At 35.7% G+C, this 21,117-nt stretch overlaps 3 protein-coding genes across 7 annotated transcripts in view; 2 read left to right on the top strand and 1 right to left on the bottom strand.

Moving 5' to 3' along the window:
* Positions 1-5,414, top strand: part of LOC109057293 (period circadian protein homolog 2-like) — a 368,217-nt gene extending 362,803 nt beyond the window's left edge. For all 4 annotated transcript variants that reach the window (XM_042718956.1, XM_042718952.1, XM_042718954.1 and 1 more), the window contains 4 exons: positions 282-444; positions 1,680-1,899; positions 3,043-3,193; positions 4,118-5,414. In XM_042718956.1, the coding sequence (XP_042574890.1) occupies positions 282-444; positions 1,680-1,899; positions 3,043-3,193; positions 4,118-4,282 (699 nt within the window). In that variant the 3' untranslated portion in view covers positions 4,283-5,414. The remainder of the gene's footprint in view (positions 1-281; positions 445-1,679; positions 1,900-3,042; positions 3,194-4,117) is intronic.
* A 3,173-nt stretch (positions 5,415-8,587) lies between these two features.
* Positions 8,588-12,331, bottom strand: LOC109057294 (transcription cofactor HES-6-like). Its single transcript, XM_042719179.1, has 6 exons — positions 12,271-12,331; positions 9,883-9,943; positions 9,661-9,799; positions 9,482-9,576; positions 9,315-9,388; positions 8,588-9,211 (listed from the first exon to the last, which is right to left on the bottom strand). Exons 1-6 carry the CDS (start codon positions 12,329-12,331, stop codon positions 8,763-8,765), a joined length of 879 nt encoding a protein of 292 aa, XP_042575113.1. The 3' UTR covers positions 8,588-8,762.
* On the top strand, positions 12,282-20,985 carry LOC109057291 (integral membrane protein 2C-like). Of its 2 annotated transcripts, none has more exons than XM_042718957.1 (6): positions 12,282-12,500; positions 15,133-15,273; positions 15,450-15,638; positions 16,332-16,442; positions 17,495-17,645; positions 19,945-20,985. In XM_042718957.1, the coding sequence occupies exons 1-6, from the start codon at positions 12,408-12,410 to the stop codon at positions 20,040-20,042; spliced, it is 783 nt and encodes a 260-aa protein (XP_042574891.1). In that variant the 5' UTR covers positions 12,282-12,407; the 3' UTR covers positions 20,043-20,985. The 2 variants fall into 2 exon arrangements, with proteins under 2 accessions (XP_042574891.1, XP_042574892.1); XM_042718958.1 differs by having other exon boundaries at positions 12,285-12,500; positions 15,136-15,273.
* The last annotated feature ends 132 nt before the right edge of the window (positions 20,986-21,117 follow it).

The raw sequence follows: 21,117 nt of genomic DNA, 5'->3' as shown, positions 1-21,117 counted from the left end.
ACTTTTTGATAATGTAGTATATAATTTTTGTATGCAACTAGTACGCAGGAGATAGAAATTAGCAATTAAACAACTGTGCAGTTATGTTTATAGATGTGAGAATGTGTCTCTTCAGAATAGCTGCCATGGGGCTTACATGTGAATTGAAGGCGTTTAGATTCAAAGTGATTTAAATGTTTTAGTTAACATTGGTTTTGTATTGGAACCTCGTTGCTTATATAAAACTATAACTAAATAAATTAATGAATTTTATTATGTTCTGTATTTTTGTTGTTTTTTAGGATGAAGGGTCACCTGTGGACGGTCAGCAAAGCGATGCGTTCTCATCATCTAGTGACCTGCTGGAGATCCTCCCAGAGGACTCGCGCTCCGGCACCGGCTCTGCCACCTCAGGCTCCATGGGCTCTGGGTCTAACGGCTGTGGAACATCTGCCAGCAGAACTGGTGAGTTTAGGAGTTAATAGATCTTTGTAGTGTCCTGTTTATTTCTGATCTGTCCATTGTAGTGTGCAGACTGTAGTGCACACAAGCAGGGCTGTTACTACACATTGCCAGTTTATTGAGTCTTGATATCGATTTTGATGCTGACAGTCCTTTATGTAAAGCATTAAAGATTAATATACATTATCTTTTTTTATTCATATTATTATTATTGACTAAAGACACATTAAATTAATGAAAGGTAACAGTAAAGACATGTATGATGTTACAAAAGATTTCTATTTATAATAAATGCTAGAACATTCTATTCATCAAATAATCCTGTAAAAATGTGTCACGGTTTCTACAAAAATATTAAGCGGCACAACTGTTTTCAACATTGATAATAATCAGAAATATTTCATGAGCGGCAAATCAGCACATTAGAAATAGAATAAAGGATGATGTGACACTGAAAACTGGAGTAATGATGATGAAAATTCAGCTTTTCAATCACAGGAGTAAATCACATTTTAAAATATATTTAAATAGAAAGTGGTCGTTTTAAATTGTAATGATATCTCACAATTTTACTATTTTTTTTTATCAAATAAATGCAGTTTCTTTCAAAAACATTAAACAGTCTTACTGACCTCAAACTTTTGAATTGTAGTGTAAATATTTATACATTTGATTTAAACAACGGCACGGTTAACGTTATTGTGTTCTCATTTAGATTTTCACTTTTGTTTTTTTTGTTTTTTGGTAACCAATCTGTAATAATAAACAAAAGCTGAAATAAATTAACAGTTGTGAACGAACATTGTAAGGTCTATATGGCTGCATTTGCCATGTGAGGACACAGGTATTTAAATACAAATCAGATATTTTTCGTCCAACCTTTTTATGACCGCCTTGTTAAGAAGGGGCTTTTTACCGCAAAAATGCATTTGATTGTTTATAAGTCTGGCAGTCAGATCAGTCCTACACATGCAGTAAAAACATGATCATTGTTATGTATCCTGACATAGTTTTATGCAATAACACAAAAGCAATCACAAAAGAGGAAGAACCTCATATTCTAAACCCACAATTAACATGTACCAAAAATGTTTTTCCCACTTCCTCTAAATTCTTGTATTCTGTTTGATTTCTCCAATACAGAATTTCCACTATAAACCTGTGTTGTTCAAAAGGTCCACTTCTCTCATCAATCTTTCTGCTCTTTTTTTTTTTTTTTTCTTTTTTTTCTTCCTCAGGAAGCAGCAACACAAGCAACAACAGCAGTAACTACTTCGCCAGTGTGGATTCTTCCCAGAAATCCCATAAGGCCAAGGGTCAAGGCTCTGGTTCGGGCTCTGGGGCGCTGGCACTGGATGGGAGTGAGACCCTGATCAAGTATGCACTGCAGGACCCACTGTGGCTGCTCATGGCTAACGTGGATGAAGATGTTACGATGTCATACCAGTTACCATCTCGGTGAGTGGGCGGAGAGAGGAGAAATAGACCCACCCCACCACCCCACCCCCCCCCCCCCCCCACACACACACTCCACTACTAGTAAAGCCCACTTACCAGTAACCAACACCCCCCCCACCCCTTCCTACCCTTCATCTATGTGTGTTTTAGCTGGTGAAACAAACTATTTCATATTAATAGAATGAGCACGTCTTTTACCTTCCTGTCAGCTTGACCCGCAATCTTTTTTTAAACTGCTTGAGATACTGGTTAAACAAACACTAATTCAAAACAAAAATGGTGTCATATTGTGACCCCATTGACCCTCATTGATTTACATGCAGTTTCCAAAAATCAACACTAAAAGGCTGTTTTGTTATGACTCATCATGAAAACAGAAAACCTTTATTGTAGCTTATCAAACACTAAAATATAAAACACGGACTCAATGTTTACTTAAATTGAAAGAAAATTCACTGATTCACAGTCAATAAATCTGCCAAGTGTTGTTTTTAGTTGTTTTTTGATGCATTACATTTAAAAAACTGTTGAAGTACTGAAGAGAAGTGTATTTATACTTGTAGTTATTTGCACCTCAGTTTCATTATGTAGTTGTGAAATGTTTTTCATCTAGTGTCTGTGCAGCTAATTTTAAACATAATATGCTAATCTTTTTTTCCATCTATTTCTCTCTCTCTTTCTCTTTCTCTCTCTCTCTCTCTATCTCTTATATATATATATATATATATATTATATATATATATATATATATATATGTTTTTACATTAATGTTTAGTGTGTTTCATAGTGTAATAAAAAAAAATATATATTTTTTTTTGCAAACAGGATGGAAACCAATGTTACAAAATTTATACCCAGTTTTTAAAAACAACAGAGGGTTAAAGATATGCCCATTTGGGGGCGTTATATACAAGTTTTTAAGTGACCTTAGCCACTGTTTGAGTTTGTATGTGTTTGCGTTTTATTTGGCTTTCACTTTTGAAGTCATAAATAAACCAATCAAACCACATTCGGTTTCAAGCGCGTGTATATAGGTTTTAATCTTTTATTGTATTTGGACACTGTTTTCACCATGAAAATAATCATGGATGCTAAATTACAAACTCTTTGTTAAATCTACAAAACTCTTTTTCCCCTTTGCAGTGACATCCAGACGGTTCTGAGGGAGGACAGGGAGAAGTTGCGGCTGATGCAGAAAAGTCAGCCACGCTTTACAGAAGAGCAGAGGAGAGAGCTGCTGGAGGTGCATCCCTGGATGAGAAGAGGTGGGCTGCCCAAAGCGTTCGACGTCAAGGTCTGTATACACTGATATATACTGAAGTCAGTGTTAATGCATTAACAGTGTTCTTATTTTGATGCATGGAAACAACACACAAAAAAAAACTTAATGTTGTGAAATATTATTACAAAATAAAAAAGCTGTTTTTTTTATTTGAATATTTTTTTAAACGTAATTTATTCCTGAGATGCAAAGCTGAATTTTCAGCATCATTTCTCCAGTTTTCAGTGTCAAGTGATCCTTAGAAATAATTATAATATGCTTGGTGCTCAAGAAATACTTTTGATGAATTTAATGCATCTTTGCTGAATAAAAGTACAGACTCCAAACTTTTAAAAAGTAGTGTAAATATTGAAGTGTGTATGTGTTTGCATTTTATTTTATACTAGTGGTGTCAAACGATTAATCGCATCCAAAATAAAAGTTTTTGTTTACATAATATATGTATGTGTACTTTGTATATTTATTATGTATATATAAATACACACACATACAGTAAATATTTTGAAAATATTTACATGTGTATATTTATATTCTTATATTTTATATTATATATATAAATACACTGAACATATAAACATCACATATTTTTTGTATTTGTATTTATATATACATAATAAATATACACATTATGCATACATTATGTAAACAAAAACTTTTATTTTGGATGCAATTAATCACGATTAATTGTTTGACGGCACTATTTTACACACAATTTTTTTTTTTTTTCCAAAACAAAAACTAATAATTGTTAGATCCTGTCTTGTAACTTTCATTAAAAATAAGGTAATCACTTTTACCACATTTAACTATTAATTCCAGGTAGATGAAGTCAAGCCCAACATTTTCTTAATTGTAGTATACAGGAGGCTACTTCACATTAAAGAAGTAAAATGGCTTTCAAACTCTATGCAGACTAATTAGAGTGTTTATCTGCAGGCGTGTGTCGGCTGTGAAGAGGTCAGTGAAACCCTGACGGAGGAGGATCCACCAGATCTGCACATGGGAGAAACAGAAAGCAATGATGTCACGGCGCCTCCGACCAATAGCAGTAAAGACTCTACACACTCAGAAACACATGGCTTTCCCGATTCAGTCACCTGAACTGAACCCCTCTGTTCCCACCTGTAAGAATGCAGACCTTGTCTGATCGGACAAAGCGGACATTTTAGCATTGAAAAATGCTCCTGCCGCAGCCTCGGACCTTCACGAAGACTCGTTCTGTTGCTTGTCTGTGTGAATGTGTTTGTGAATATGTACAGATGTGTAAATACATGAATGAGTGAGAGAATGAGTTATTTCCAGACAGTCTAAACTGTCTCTAAAGCCAGACTCTGAGCTGTTCAATGACCATTACTGTTAGATTTTAATATTAAGGAATAATATTTCCTTTTCAGTGTTTCCTGGACAGTTTTTTCCCTCAACGTGCATCTACACGTACTAACTTATTTCAACTTTACAACTATTTTATATGGGTTTTTTTCCTCTTTTGAATAAGCTCTTGAAACAGTTCTTGTGGTGTTTTATAGTTGTGTTGTTGGATACGTTTCTGATATCCTTTCAAATTCACAATTTAACACTGGGGACTTGTAGTTTGTGAGCTTAAGTATTATTTATTAAACTAGGACAGATGGAACGTGCTCTACATAATTAGCACAAACCACGATATCTTAATCGCGTCACTTTGCTTTAGCACTTGCAGCTTATTAGATCAGATAGTGAGTGTGTCGAGAACTTAATGCATTGCATTGGTAGCAATTCATGTGAAAAGTATTTCAAGCTAAAGAGTTTAGGTGCTGTTGTCTTGTTCAGACTGGCTGTCTGAAGGTCTGTTGCGATGTAGTACCTCAGTGTTAAATTTCTCCTCTTTTATAAGCCCTAGATTGAATCTACACAGACAAGAGGTCTTGATCTCACCGAGTGTCCCTACGTAAACCTGTGAAAACCTGCTGTATGACCACAACTACCATAAATCCCCAGCACAAGAACACTTTATTAGGGACATATGGGCAGAACAAGATTTCAATAGCAGGTTCAAAGATCTGTGTTTTAAATAAAATGACTAAAACACTAATATGGAGGTCAGCTTGGCATTAAGCCTTTAATGTCACAGAGAAAACTTTAAGCCCACATTGTGAAGAAATGTGCTTGTGTTCTGTCACTTTCGAACTCGTGACTATACGGTGTTCCTTCATGCTGAAGTGAATTTGAATTAAAGTCTATTTTTTAGAAACTACTCTCGTTTGTGTATTTCTTCTTGTTATATTTAAAACACAATGCATGTGAGGTTAGATAAATTACTGTTTTTGGGGAAATCATTCAAATTAGCATGCCTTATGCATTTTAAGATGTGCATTTCTTCTTACATTTATATACACGGGCATTACTTTAAACATACCACTGCATTTTCCAACACCTTTTCATGTATTGTGATCAAGAAATACATCAAATTGGAATTTAAACTGGAATTAAATAGCCCTGATCAGCTTTTTACATACAAATAATCACATGAAACAATCAATCTTTGATTTTATTCGAATTTGACAGACCCCTCTAACTATAAAGCATATTTGTTTTAAATAAAATTATATAAAATTAAATTTAGCTAGCCTATATAAACTGCTTTTCACTCGGCAACTCAGAAAGTAATACTAATTCATTTATCAAACATTGCAAATTAAAAAAAAAAAAAGTTTGACTTTTTTGTATGCAGTTCTATTCTCAGTATTTTTTCGTTCTGATAATCATATGCCAGTCCTGCGCAAATGGACCGTTGGAACAGAGGGGCCCTTTCTGCGCCATATGTTCAAAGTCAGACGACCGTTACAGCAGGTTTTATTATTATACAGCGATACATCCGACGCACAGCAGCTTCCCTTCATGTGATCAGACTCCACTCGCTGCGCCAGACAGTTTGTACCTCAACACATGAAAGGCTCGCTAGTTCCTCTCCTTCACACCTGCGCCAATTTGAGTATAAGGTGTGAATGGTTTATTCAGGCCTCCTACCAAGACAACAACCTTCAGACGCCGAAAATCCGGCCCCGATCCGGTAAAAGCAGAGCTAATACAACCGGTCAACAGTCTTTGAACATTATATATGGATTTAAAAGAGTTAATACGTATTTAATTTACATCAAACGATGATTTATATAAACTAAGACACTGAAAGGAAACTATCCATGTAAATTAGACAACTCAACTTTAATCAGACATTTTCAGTGACTTGTAAGGATAACGTTACTTCCTCTTTCAGACACAATTAGTTGCGGTTTACAGGCGCAGGCCTAGTCCAGTTAAGTTACCGTCCAGACTTTTAAAAATAAACTGTTTTGTGGTAGGATATGTTTAACCAAAGACTATAAAATACTTAAAAGAGACTCTTAAAATGTATTTAAAGGACTTTGGTTTAACCAATATAATGGGACTAATGTAACGTGGTATTTCTTTATTTTTTGTGACGTGATTGAAAACAGTGTCCAACGATCTCTGATTTTTACTAGTCGTTTGTTAGTCACGTTAAATATGTTACTTTTTGGTGGTTACTGAACCGTTATATGTTACGTGTAGGCTATTACATTACCATTTTAACTGCTATATTTTATGCAAAGCTAGACTTCATCTGAAGTCGTCAACCCCATCCCCTTGAAAAGTAATTTGAATTAACTTAAACTCTAACGAAACCACCTAAACGGACGTAACAGATTTACAGGGGTGAGGACCCCACACCGTTGTGGCAGATATACCGGAACACCACTAGCAACGGCACTGAACAGGGCTTTTAGGGAACAACGTTTCCGCCCCAAAACGCTATGGAAACCACTTTAGCTAAACTCGAGACGTACATCGATTGAATACAACTCAGGGAAAAGTTTTCATTTATCCACAGACAATGATCAAAACACCCGTGTTTGGAAGGCCATTGTAAAATGACAACAATAGTATTTACTCCGCTTCAAAAACGTCACTGTTACAACCTCTCAGATCTGGCAGTACGAGTTCAAATCCTAAACTGCAGGATACCCTCTATTTCAGGTGCTTTGCTTCGTGTGATCGCAGAGCCAGGGGCGGGGCTTTGGTGAGAATGAAGGACTTTTATTGGTCGACCTGACCAATAACACGTATCGCGACTTGCCAGTTTGTGTTTTATTTTATGCATATGTATCAGTTAGGCACCCTAAGCTTTTTACATGACACTGCATTCATTTTGTCATTCAGGTATAATGCCAGTCAATGTGTCATGCGCTGATGCATATTGCAGGAGTAACCAGAGCAGTTGAGAAAGAAAAACAGTTTTACACTTTGATCTCACCACGCCAAGGAGGGCCAGAACACCCAATCTATTTGAAATGGGATTAATCAGGACAGACAGCGGTTCACACTTTCAGAAAAATAAACACATAGTACAAAGGTGCGAGCATTTTAAAACAAGTTTACATACTCTGCAGTCAATTTGATCAAACGCCTTCAGTTGGAACTTTTAGCAACTGCCTACAAAAACGCATAATTGTAGCTCAGCTCTTTAGGTAACTTGAAAAGCCTCAAATGCGTGTTATGACCGTACCAAAATAACAAAAATGCTCTTTACAGCGAGGGTTTTTTAAAAAGAAAAAAGGTTTTTAAATTCAAAACTTTTGGTGTTGGCAGAAAGATTGAAAATCACAATCACATATAAAAGTTGCTCAAAAACACATTAAATGTCAGTACATCACTGACATTTATGTTGCATTATTTTACAAAGGCAAATGACTTGATCATAATGATAACATAGGCTACATCTTTTTTTTTTTTTTTTTTAAATGTAAGAGATCTATCTACAGCCACAACATTGAAATATTTACACCCTAGCCTACAATAATTAGAGATGGGAAAACACTCCCTAGAAATATTATTTCTCCTTACAGAGTTGTTTTAACTTAGCTTATACAAAAACAATTAAATAAAAATACGAACTTTTGTGTGAAAATGAACTGAAATGCACATTGTTGCACCAAGAAGAGCTTCTGAGGGGTATCCACGGGTGACAAATGTGACTCTGGACCACAAAAACAGTCATAAGTAGCACGGGTATATTTGTAGCATTTATGCCAAAAATCATTAGGATATTAAGTAGGCCTAAAAATCATGGTTACATGTTCCATGAATATATTTTGTAAATTTCCTACGTGAAAATATATCAAAACTTAATTTTTGATTAATAATATGCATTTATAAGAACTTCATTGGCACAACTTTAAAGGCGATTTTCTCAATATCATTATTATTTTTTTGTCAGAATTCCGAACTTTTGTCTGTGAAAATGAACTGATTCCCAAGATTTTCAAATAGCTGTCTATCAGCCAAATAATGTCCTAATAAACCAGACATCAATGGAAAATATGCTTATTTATGACTTTTTTTTTTTGTGATTCCAAGGTCACAAATGACAAAAAAAAAATAAAACGTTGCAGCCGCCCTATTCCTATGTAGAACTGTCCATGGTCTGTCATAAAGGTGCTCCTGGACTATTGCATTTTTATATAGCTCTAAACTAAAAATATACTGTTCATGAATCAGCTGGGATCTCCAGAAGCATCTGTCTAGTCTACCAAGGTCTCCACATGGACTTGGAGAGATTGACGGTCGGCGCTCTTGGCGCTTGTTCGCTGGCGTCCACCGAGACCCGGCTGTGCTCCGTGTCCGTGTCATCCAAGTCAGAGCAAAGGTCATCGCTGGAGGTGGTGGAGGGGGCCGGGGACAAGACAGAGGAGCCGCTGCTGACCACGCTCCTGTCTCCGGGCGACAACGCGGCGTACGTCGCCTCGCCAGGCCAAGTGCCACAGTTACTAGAGTCCGACAGGAGATCTGACAGGATTTCCTGAAAGCGATCCTCGTCGTTCAGAGGCATGCACTCCAGGAGGTGGTTGAGCAGGTCGGCGGCGATGGTCGCGTCGATTCCTGGACAGCTGGACACGAAGGTGTGCACCTCATGCATGCACTGGATGTATCCCGCGGCGAACCGCTCGTTAGCCTCGCGGTTCACGCTGTCAGCTTCTGTGGAGGAGAAAAGAGGTGTGACGTCACGGCCCAAATACATGCGACTTGGGGAGTTGTTTTTTTTTTTTTTTTGTTTTTTCTCATGCAGGCCTCTTCTTACCCTTCGCTTTGTATTGCAGGATACTTTCCACGCGCCTCACGGTCATTTCCAACACCTCGGCATTCTCCATTTTTTATCTGCGGCTAAAATAAATAAATAAATAAATAGCGACGTTAAGACTCTCTTCGTGCTGGTGCTGGATACAGATGCTTGAAGAAGTGCTAAATGAACTTACATCCGGGTCGGCTAGCAGTAGCCTCAGCTCCTGTAAACTTTCATTGATGCGGGCGCGTCTCTTTTTCTCCACCAGCGGCTTCCTCGTCTGAAGAGGGAGAGAGAATGCGTTTAACTTGTGGAAAGCGTCGATAAACGTTTGCTTGTGGGATTAAAAAGACGCGTTGCGTACCTTTCTGTCTTTATTCCGAAATAGTCCTCCTCGTGTCTGTTGCTGCGGGACGCAGGGGCCATATTGCTGCAGTATAGAGACCGCTGAGAGGACGGAGAATGGGGGCAGATGGTCGGCGGGTTCTGTTCGAGACAAAAGTCTGTGCTAACAAGCACTACTGTGAAAAGTGGGCGATTGAAGGGGGACATTTATGAGGGCTAATTTACATGTGAATGGACTGACTGGTAACCAATCAACAGCCTCGCCTTTGTCTGGGCATTGTAAACCAACCCGCCCTGTGAACCTGTAGATGGACCAGAGGACAGTTTAGTGAATAAAATTAAGTTCAACTACACTGAGTACCCAGATAGATAGATAGATAGATAGATAGATAGATAGATAGATAGATAGATAGATAGATAGATAGATAGATAGATAGATAATGCCATACTGTCCTTAAGTCAATTAGTTAGAATAAGTTATTCAGAGAAAAAATCAATATCCTGACATTAACCTTAGAATATATATATATATATATATATATATATATATATATATATATATATATATATATATATATATATATATATATATTACATAGGCCTATATATTATATTTTCAATATAAGTAAATTTCATATTTTTTGTTATAAAAATGCAATAATCTCACTGCAGGTTTTAACTTGGAATTTATTCATATATTTTTACTTAAAAATCAACAAACTTAGGTTTTCGAGTTTAGAGGGTTAAAAATCGAATTAAACTCTTCAAAAAGGCACGAGATTGAATGTGAAGGGACTTCAAAAAGGATTAAAAAATAAATAAAATCTGAAAAATAAATGGCAAAGACACAATCAGCCAGAGGCTGGTAGTTTTTATGCATTACACAATAAAAAAAATATTTTCCCCCAATATGACAATTACAGAAATCAATTCTTTCTTTTTGAACAGCGCAAAAGCGCGTCCTCTACTGGAATTGAGTTCACGCGCACGGCGTCATTTCCATCAGTGAGGAGTTGATCTCATTTCCGCGGCGCGTGCTGCTGTACCAGTGTGCGTGTGTGGGACAGCATCAGTGCTTTATAATGAGGCCAACTATGAAGGTGCATATGAATGTAGTGCAAAGCACACGAAAAGGTTCTGAAATTTAACATCCATATAAGACTCCTGAAAAATAAACTACACATTTAAGTCAAAGTCATAAAGGCTGCAACGTCAGATAGCGAATCGCATTGTTTTAGTGAATAAAAGAACGCAAATTAGTCACATGTGCTTTATTACATTTTATTACGTTTTATTACATTTAATAGATATATGTGATATTTTATATTAGGCCTACATTTCATATAGATCTATTGGTTGTCTTATATAAAGTTTTTTCCTATTTCATTTGTTAAGTAAAAAAGTTAAGTCTCGTTTAAAACTAATCTTTTAAATCGACAAATCCACAGTGCGATGATAAAACATGAAATTCAAAATTATTTTCTGTTTCATAACCTGAAAATACTTGATTATACTTAATTCGCGCTGTTTGTAGATTATAATTTATAGATTATAACCTGCATCAGAGCCATAAAAAGCATTCATCAGTTTCAAGTTATTTATTGACTTCCGGCAGTCTGATGCAAACCAGAACGCGTAGTAGAGCACCGTAAACGGCTAAAATAGAACCGGAACGCACATCCATTTGTGGGAAACATTCCACAATAAAAGTCCAAGACGGGACCAGGCGGAGATGAATGGCTGATTTAGAAAAATCCCGTGGGATATATATATCTTTTAATTATTCTAAGTATTACTTTAATTTAAAATATATTTTAAACCTGTGTAAATTAACTTTATTGTTTTTTCTTTTAATGTACGATCACATTCATGGTGAGATAATCTTTTGATATATCGTTTGTATTAATTTGAATAATGAAGATTAACCATGGTTTTATTATAGTAAAAGTGTAGTAACCATATTTTTTGCGCATTGATTACCATTTGTATAACCACAGTTTTACTACAGGTACCATGGTTAAACTATGGTTAGTGTAGCAAGACCGTGGTTTATTTGTGGTAACCATGGTTTAACTATAGTAACCAAGGTTATTTTTTATTTTTATTTATTTTTTGGTAATAAAACCATGGTTCATTTTGGCACAGTATGACTTCTCGCTATCATTGTTATGTAGAATATTTTTAGATTAGATTTATATCTTAACTATGCACTAATAATGTAATTAAAATATTAGTACCTCAATGTGTAATAATGAGAAACATTATAAGGTTTTTCTTTTGCTTTTTAATCAAAATAGACATTGTGTGAGCTGTAGAAAAATTCTGTATATTAAAAAAATGCTAAATGTGATCTCAGGTAAAATCATGTAGAATGAAAACCTTAAAAGAATGAATGTATATATGGACGGATAATACGTATGCAGGGACATTCAATGTGTGTTTTAAAATATCAAACTGATTTCCCCACCCAATGATTATTATTTATGGTTGCATTTGGAGTAAAGAAAAAACTTTTTTTCATTTTGGAACATAATTCGGATCTGCAAGGGTTAATAGACAAGGCTTTTTTTTAATTGTGAAAATTGTAATACTAATTTTAGAAAACAGACGCCGATTGGTGGACTCTTACTTTGAAGTGTACCGGAAGCGAGGGAATCCTCTTTAAGTTCGCCCTCTGTCGAGCACTTCATTCACAGCTCAGGAGCGTCCTTGGTGGTACAGTCACTACTGGACATCCTAACCGCAGAAAACTAGGAAGAAGCCAAAATGGTGAAGATATCTTTCCAGCAAATAACTGCACAGAAGCCGGAAAAGGAGAACGATGGAGACAAAGAGGAAATTCACATGCCTTACTCTCACGTGAGTTATAGCTTCCTATTTAAATACCCATTATTGTCTATTGTTCTGTGGTCTGTCCTGAAACTACATCCTTTGTTGTGTCATGTTCCTCCAGGCAAAAAGAATGCAAAAAAGAAAGAAAGAAAAAAACTTTTTATTTGAAATATATTTATGGTTAACTTATTATTAAGAAAAAAATTATATTGCATTTTAATAATTGGACTTTAACAGTGTCATTATGTCTCTAAACCAGTTAGGTGATTAATAGACAAAGCTGTAATGTGAATCTAATCTAATCTATACAATTATTATGCTTAACAATAATAATGATGATGATGATTAGTATTCCATTAAATATTATTATTCACTTTGGCAGGCTTGTGCATGTTTGAATTAAAAAAAAATGTGTAAAAATGGATTGCACTTGATAGATGTGAGGCAGTATTGAGATGCACAGGAAAACAGGATTTTTTTTTTTTTGTCAGAGAAAATTGATGCTGATAGCACATTTAACAATTTTCCTATTTCTGAGAATGCACCAGTTTCTGTCTTCATTTTATTATTACAGATTGATAATAAGTATGAGAAGTCTTGTGTCTTAACTGAACAACTCAAGACTTTTATGGATATTAATATTGAAGTATATATTATAGACTTTGCCAGGCTTGGACCTGCAGTTCTGCATTGGTTTACAGCTGATAGATGCGAGCCAATATTGAGATGCACAGCAGGATGACATTCCATCATCCCTCAACGTAAACCGCCACTGCAGATTAGTGCCCAACAAATCGGCTAGAGCTGCATTTGAGTGTGTGTGTGTGTGTCCTCTACATGGACACTTGGTATTTGTTCCCAAGATAGTAGTTATTCAACTGCAAAACCTTTTATTACCACTTGACTTGAGCTGTGACAGTGCAGATGACCGCAGCCTTTTGTTTTGATGTGCCTGGGACGCTCAGTCCTGGCTCCACGCTTGATCCCGTCAGCCGGGGTGAAATAGGATCTTTGCTTTCACAAAACGGATGCCTGACATCCGTCTTTTTGTTGAGTCTTGTTATTGGCTCCAAGGAATTTGATGCTGACAGCAGATTTAATCATTTTCTCATTTCTGAGAATGCATCAGTTTTGAGTCATTGGAAGCTGTTAATGTGCATCAGATCTTTGGGGTTTTAACTAGAAAGCCAGATAAAGTCTGTTTGTTAGACTTCAGCTGGGAGTAACTGAAATCTGAAAGCATTATTAAGTAGGACATTTGTGGGTGACTCAGAACGGTCCCTTCTCTAGTGCGTCACATTTTTAATTCAAACTCATGTGCCTGCATTAATTTTTCCTACTAGAGTGAAAATGACGTGGATTCATCTAAGCTGATGCTAGTGCCGTTGTTTTCAGCCTGTTGCCCACACACTGTATCCTACCCGCTGCTACTGTGTGTCCTCCCTACGTAGATAGGAACTCCTGTACAAATAAGGAGCGTGGAAGTACAGTACGTTCCTATAAATATCACTCTGCCAGGCGGAGATAGTAGCTCTGTCAGCAAGTCTGTTTGATTCACGATGATCCAGAGCCTGCGTGGGCCGATCCGAGCTGGTGTCCTCGGCACCAGCATCTTTGAAAGACTGGAGGCGGATGGATTGCTCACGCCACCTGACGTCTTGAGATGCTGCCGTGACTAATGTCTTGGCGGGTTGGGTGCACTGCAAAAAAAATAATAATAATAATTTTCTTGCTAAGTCTTTGAAAAATTCTTAAAATATTGAGTCTTGTTTTCTGAAAAAAATAATAATAAAATGAAGTGAGTTTACGCTTAACAAAAAAGAAGAAAAATATGTCAGTGGGGTAATATTCATAGTATTTTTGTCTAGTTTTGTCTTAAAATTCTGAAATCAAGATGCATTTAGTCAAGAAGCAAAATTATTACGATATTAAATAAGATATTGCTTTCTGGACAGTTTATCAAAATGAACTGAGCTTGTTCTTAAAACTAGAAAAGTGGGGGTAAAAGGGTGGGATAAGAAGATTAATGGGTCCCCCCCCCCCCCCCTTTTTAAGCATAAACCCACTTAAATTTGATGCAGTTTTTTCTAGCCTTTTGTTTTTCTCAAGTAAATGTGTCTTGATTTATGAATGTTTAACAATGCAAAAATACTGAGTAAGAAAATAATTTTTGCAGTGTAGTTTGTGCCAGCTTGTATGTATAGATTTTGTAATGGGGGAATTTGGATCTCCAAGCATTACCAATGCTCACAGATGTGAAATTAAAGCGATAGTCCACCTAAGAATTAATATAAATGTAATTCCAAACCTGCATGCATTTATTTGTTCTGTGGAACACAAAAGAAGATATTCTGAAGAACGTTGGTGAGCTAACATTTTTGGGTCCCATTGACTTCCATAGTATTTTGGTCCATACTATAGAAGTCAGCAGTTCCTGGAACCATTTAATTGCCCACTTTCTTTAAAATGTCATGTTTTGTGTTCCACAGAAGAAAAAAAGTCATACGGGTTTGTATCAAAAAATGAAGGGGAGTAAATAATAACAGAATTTTTATTTTTGGATGAACTCTTCCTTTGCAATCCAGAATCAAAAAGCCAATGAAAACTATCCCAAGTGCTCTGAATGCATAAAACTAATTGAAGTTGTTTTGTTTCCCAGCAGGATGAGTTGGTGCTCCCGGTAAAATCGAAGAAGTCTTCCTTTAGAGGCCTTTGGTGCGTCGTGCTCGGCTTGGTGATCTTCCTGTCAGGCGTGATCCTGGCGTCTGTATGCCTGTACCGATACCACTTCAGCCCGCAGGTGAGACGCGAGACGTCACTCTGTTATCTGTTAATCATCTTTTATTCACGAACAAGCCTATTAAAGTTCATTGCCATAGCGATCACCATAGCAACACCTTTGCTGGATCTTTCACTCAGTCTTCTGTTCACTGGTTCAAGTGCACTCTGTTGAAGTGCTCTGCTTTCTTTCTCCAGATCCCAGAGGACAGTTTGTTCCACTGTCGGGTGATGTACGAGGACCCCCTGTTCGCCCCATTACTCGGAAGACAGGAGCTAGAGGAGAACGTGGGCATCCACCTGGATGACAACTACGAGCAGATCAGTGTGCCTGTGCCCGACTTCGGAAGCAGTGACCCGGCTGACATCATTCACGACTTTCACAGGGTGAGGATCTTTCCTAGAAGCACTTGAAGTGAAGTTCTGCCCGTTTAGCTCTGGGACAGTTTCTTCTTGTTCTCTAGCTGCACAAGAGCTGGTGTTAGTCATCTCGGCTACCCCAGATGGACTGTGAACCATTTCTAAAGAAGCCTTTTGTCTGCTAAAATCATTGTTTAATATTCAGCGCAATGTGCCAGGCACAGGAGTACATGCAAATGTTTCTGTGAAAGCCACATTTCCAAGTTCCCCAGAAGCTATAAATCTATGAGAATGTGAGCAGAACATTTTAAAAGACATGTTATATAATGTAAAATATTATTTATTTCTGTGACGCAAAGCTGAATTTTCAGCATCATTACTCCAGTCTTCAGTGTCACATGATCCTTCAGAAATCATTCTAATATGCTGATTTGCTGCTCAAGAAACATTTCTTCTCATTTTCAATGTTTTTCATAGATGCATAGATGATTGAAATCACTGCATTTATTTGAAATGGAAACCTTTTGTAACATTATAAATCATGTTACTGTCACTTTTGATCAATTTAATGCATCTTTGCTGAGAAAAAGTATTAGTTTTAAAAGTTCAAACTTTTAAACGGTGGAAAATGTATTAAAATTCAACTAATCTCTCAAATAATTTGTTTATTTGATTCTAGAGTTGTTATTAACGGAGGTGTTGTCTTTCTTGTTAACACAGGGACTCACAGCTTACTATGACATTGCGTTGGATAAGTGCTACGTTATTGAACTCAACACGACTATCGTCATGGCACCCAGGAACCTGTGGGAGCTGCTTGTCAATGTCAAGGTAACAGATTGCATAAAGTTTTATGTAACACATGAACAAAAGGTCTCCGATCGTGAGTCACATGTTTGATGTGCAGCCTTTATTTCAGAACTGCACCTTCAGAAATCATTTGTTAATTAAAATGTAATTTTTAACCTGCAAAAACAGTATTCCCATGGTCATGAAAAACCTGAAAAAAAAAAAAAAGAAAAAAAGTGTATATATATATATATATATATATATATATATATATATATATATATATATATATATATATATATCTATATATATATATATATATATATATTATATAAAACACAAATAAAAAAAAAAATAAAACAAATAAAAAAAGTAATGGAAACTTGCTTAAATTTTTTCTTAGATATTATAATTATTTATTTTTAGTAGTGCTGTCAAATGATTAATCGCGATTAATCACATCCAAAATAAAAGTTTTTGTTTACATACTATATGTATGTGTACTGTGTATATTTATTATGTATATATAAATACATACACATACAGTAAATATTCTGAAAATATTTACATGTATATATTTATATTCTTATATTTTATATTATATATAAATATATTTAATATATAAACATAACATATTTTTCTTAAATGTATACATGCATGTGTTTGTAATTATATATACATAATAAATATACACAGCATACACGCATATATTATGTAAACAAAAACTTTTATTTTGGATGTGATTAATCGTGATTAATCATTTGACAGCACTGATTTTTAGTTTATAATTTAACATTATTTAGTAATAAATTGTACATTCAAATATTTAGTGTATAATTTTTTTTAATGTTCTGAAGCATTTCATCTAGTAACATTATTTATAAAATAATATTTTTTTTTTGTTAGTATTTTTTAATTTATTCAATCTAATAAAACTGATGCATGCAAACCCTAAAAGGAATTTTCACTTCCCAAACAGAAGTGACACACAGATTTCTGATCTGTTTGATTCGTCATCACTAATGTGTCAGTGTATATAAAAAAAACCCCATCCCCATGTGACCGTTTGTATTAACTACTTTTTTTTCGGGCAGCGGGGGATGTATTTGCCCCAGACCTACATCATTCAGGAAGAGATGGTGGTGACGGGGCGCATTAGGAACATGCGTCAGCTGGGACCCTTCATCCACCGGCTCTGTTACGGAAAAGAAACCTACAGACTGAGACGCCGTAGCAGCCAAAGACGTGAGTTTCATGACTTCTTGATTTATTATTGGTTTTTGCTAATTAAACATCAGTGTGATGATGATGATGATTATTATTATTATTATTATTATTATTATTATTATTATTATTATTATTATTATTATTACAAAAGACTGAAATAACTTAGATTTTTAATGCTTTTGAAGGAAGACTCGTATGCTCACAAAGGCTGGAAACTGTGATACTTTTTTTTTCGGATTCTTTGAATTAGAAATTCAAAGAAAAGCATTTATTTGAAATCTTCTGTAAAATCGTGTGTTTACAATAACTTTTAATTAATTTACAACATCCTTGCTGAATATAAGTGTTAAAAATTTTGAATGGCAGGTAAGCAGCACAACTGTTTTCAACATTGAAGATAATAAGAAATGTTTCTTAAGCAGTAAATCAGGACTGGAGTAATGCTGCTGATAAATCATTAAAGGAATAAATTACATTTTAAAATGTATTCAAACAGAACAATCTTGTCCTCCATCTTTTAAACGGCATTTGTTCCTGGAACCTGCGCTTACACACAGATATAGCTGCGGTTGTCTCTCAGCTCATTCAGTTCCTGTTTTTTTTTTTTTCTTTTTCTTTTTTCTATCCACCCAGTTATCTTGCAAAAATCAGACGCTTTAACTGCTGCTGATAATACAACACTGTGTTCCTGTTTTTATGAGTCTGAGTGCTTTAGTCTAATGTTAATTGTTTGCATTCAGGTGGATCTGGGCATGTGCTGGGTACATTCAGTCTGGTGCGTGTGGCACGTGGACACTGATCTTCGTTCTGATTAATGCGTGCGCACGTAGGTGTGTAAGCGTGACTCACGATCGTAGAGTACACAGAACGTCTCTGGTTTGGAAACCACACAGAGGGGGATGTGATGCACGTCAGGCACTTATGCGTTGTGGGAGTTGTCGTTTGGATCAGAGGGCATCTTTCTGTGATGTGATGCAGAGGCTGAGGTGTGGGAGCTGTAGCTTGGCTCCTTAAGGACTTCCTCTCACTCAACCGGGTGCAGATGGTGTCTGGGTAGCCACAGGAAAAAGAACTTGACTTGCGGTCACACAAAGAGATTTGACCACTGAGTTCAACTTCTCAAAAACGTGTTTTTCACTTAGAAAATGTAGGATCCCAAAGCTGGTCGCTTTAAGATGATTCAAGCCTTAAAAGATTTTCAGTTGGAAACAAAAATATATTTGTAAAGTAGAAATTAAAAGACAAGGGTAGGCAGTAGGTTGCTAGTTATGTAGTCGGGTAACATTACCTAGTTATCTTGCAGAAATGAACTAACTATAATTAATTAATTCCCATTTCCATGGAAAGTTTTCTTTGAGTGGATCTCGGTTCAGGATTATGGCTCGTCTAGTAATTCTTTGGGAGTAGTTAGTAGTGGAATGGTAGTTAGTTGTTTATACATTTAAAAACACATTTCTCTACACTACCATTTTATTTGACTGAAAGAAATCAACACTTGTTCAACAAGGATGGTAAATGGACAGCGGTTTTATTCAGAGGTGTGTTTAACTGATTTATTTAAAAATGTATCACCTGAATGCATTTTAGAATTTTTGTCTAGTTTACGTCTGAAATGTCTTTTATAACCTTTTATAACCATTGTATAACTTGTGTAATGGAGATTACTATGAAAATAGCCTTGATGCTGGCATGGCGTTAAAAAGTGAATAAATGATTAAATCAACAAGGATGCATTAAATTAATCAAAAATGTTACAATTGATTTCTATTTAAATAAATGCTGTTCTTTAGAACTTTCTATTCATCAAATTATCTTTTATATCAAATGTATCACAGTTTCAATGAATATGTTAAGCAGCACAACAGTTTTCAACATTTGACAATAATAAAAATGTTGCTAAATTAGCATATTGGAATGATTTCTGAAGGGTCATGTGACCATGACGACTGAAATAATGATGCTGGAAATTCAGCTTTGCATCACAGGAATAAGGTGCATTTTAAAATATATTAAAATAGAAACCGGTTATTTTAAATCATAATAATTGTGCATAATATTACTGTTTTTACTGTGTTTTTGATTAAACGAATACAGACATGGTCAGCATAAGAGACTGCTAAAATATTAAACGACAACTTTTACTGATCCCAAATTGTTGAATGGTGGTGTAAAATACTTCCTGAACCAGGCAGCACAAAAAGTGTAGCTATGATGTTGAAAACATGAAATTTCACATTAGTATGTGCATGCAACAATTATGCAATACAGTACATGCAACATCCTTGCTTAACCCGAATCGAATCTGTTTCTTCCACAGGCGTCGATAAGAGGGAGACCAGGAACTGCCACAGCATCCGGCACTTCGAGAACACGTTTGTCGTAGAGACAAAGATTTGCGACCGACTCCTGCTGTAGTTTCCCTCCCTTCTCCTCAACTCTACTGAGCAAAACCCAAAACTGACCCGTCCCCATCTGTCCAGCTTAACAGCACTTTATCAGCATGATAAACCTGTACATAATTTTAGATAATGACATATTTGTGTGTTTGTTGGTTCAAATTTTCCAAGGATAAACTGAAATTACTTTTTTCATCCAAGTGTTTTTTTTTTTTGTTTTGTTTTTTTGTCTTTGTCTAATTTAGATTTTGATTTGCATATTCTGAAGCACACAGTCTAGTTTGTGGTTTCATTTCACTCTCAGGTTATTTGTATTTTATTATTATTTTATTTGTATTTTTTTCCAGTGGGGAAGTTTCCTCAAATACTGTGAGATTAGTCTCAGACGTCTGGCATGCACTGACAAATGATTTGCATTTAGTTTTTTCTGCCTCTGTTTGTGTAGACTTATGGTTTTTGTGGTGTTTAATTTGTTCATAATTTTTTTGTGTTAGCTAAGAAATCCAGTATTAGAAAATTGTCTTCAATGCCAAAAGATGTATACCTCATATTTTAGAAATGTATGACTTTAAGCCTGATTATTTAAGTCATAGCGTGAGTTTTTGAACGTGATATAAGCAATATAAGTTTTCTTATCTTGGATTTCCTAACTTGACATCCATTTGTTTGTAGTATTGTTGGTTCTCTGAGCAGGTTATCATGTTCAAATACTCTGTGTGTTGCTCTTTAATACATGTGAATAAAGTTTGTAGAAAAATGTGAAAAACTATTCACCTATCCATTTTGCTTGCACTTTTTCCAATTGTACCATTTATATGTATTTGTTCCTCTTCCACATACTGGTGTAGCAACAACTGGCTTTGTCTGGAATAAATGAGGCATTTGATTTGATGCACTCTATTCTGCTGCTTTGTAAATAATAATCGCTTGTAAAAATCCATCAATAAACTGCTGAAACACTACTCTTGCTCTGCTGATTGTTACAGATAAGCAAGCGCATGCAACAGACCTTTCAGCGCTCTTGGCCCACAAACCACAAAACGAAAAAGATCCCTTGTGTGAAACAACAGGAGAGGGTGTGGACTTTAACGTTG

This window comes from Cyprinus carpio, chromosome B2 (assembly GCF_018340385.1).
Source record: "Cyprinus carpio isolate SPL01 chromosome B2, ASM1834038v1, whole genome shotgun sequence".
NCBI classification, from domain to species: Eukaryota; Metazoa; Chordata; class Actinopteri; order Cypriniformes; family Cyprinidae; genus Cyprinus; species Cyprinus carpio.
The sequence above is the reverse complement of the archived record's forward strand: the minus strand, read 5'-3'. Positions and strand labels throughout refer to the sequence as shown.

Coding starts and splice junctions, on each gene's coding strand:
- LOC109057294 (XM_042719179.1), bottom strand. CDS start 12,331: ATGAAGTGCTCGACAGAGGGCGAACTTAAAGAGGATTCCCTCGCTTCC. Junction 9,944..12,270: donor CGCTTCCGGTACACTTCAAA/GTAAGAGTCCAC, acceptor GTCCATCTACAG/GTTCACAGGGCGGGTTGGTT. Junction 9,389..9,481: donor GCCGACCCGGATGTAAGTTC/ATTTAGCACTTC, acceptor TAGCCGCAGATA/AAAAATGGAGAATGCCGAGG.
- LOC109057291 (XM_042718957.1), top strand. CDS start 12,408: ATGGTGAAGATATCTTTCCAGCAAATAACTGCACAGAAGCCGGAAAAG. Junction 16,443..17,494: donor AGCTGCTTGTCAATGTCAAG/GTAACAGATTGC, acceptor TTTTTCGGGCAG/CGGGGGATGTATTTGCCCCA. Junction 17,646..19,944: donor ACGCCGTAGCAGCCAAAGAC/GTGAGTTTCATG, acceptor TTTCTTCCACAG/GCGTCGATAAGAGGGAGACC.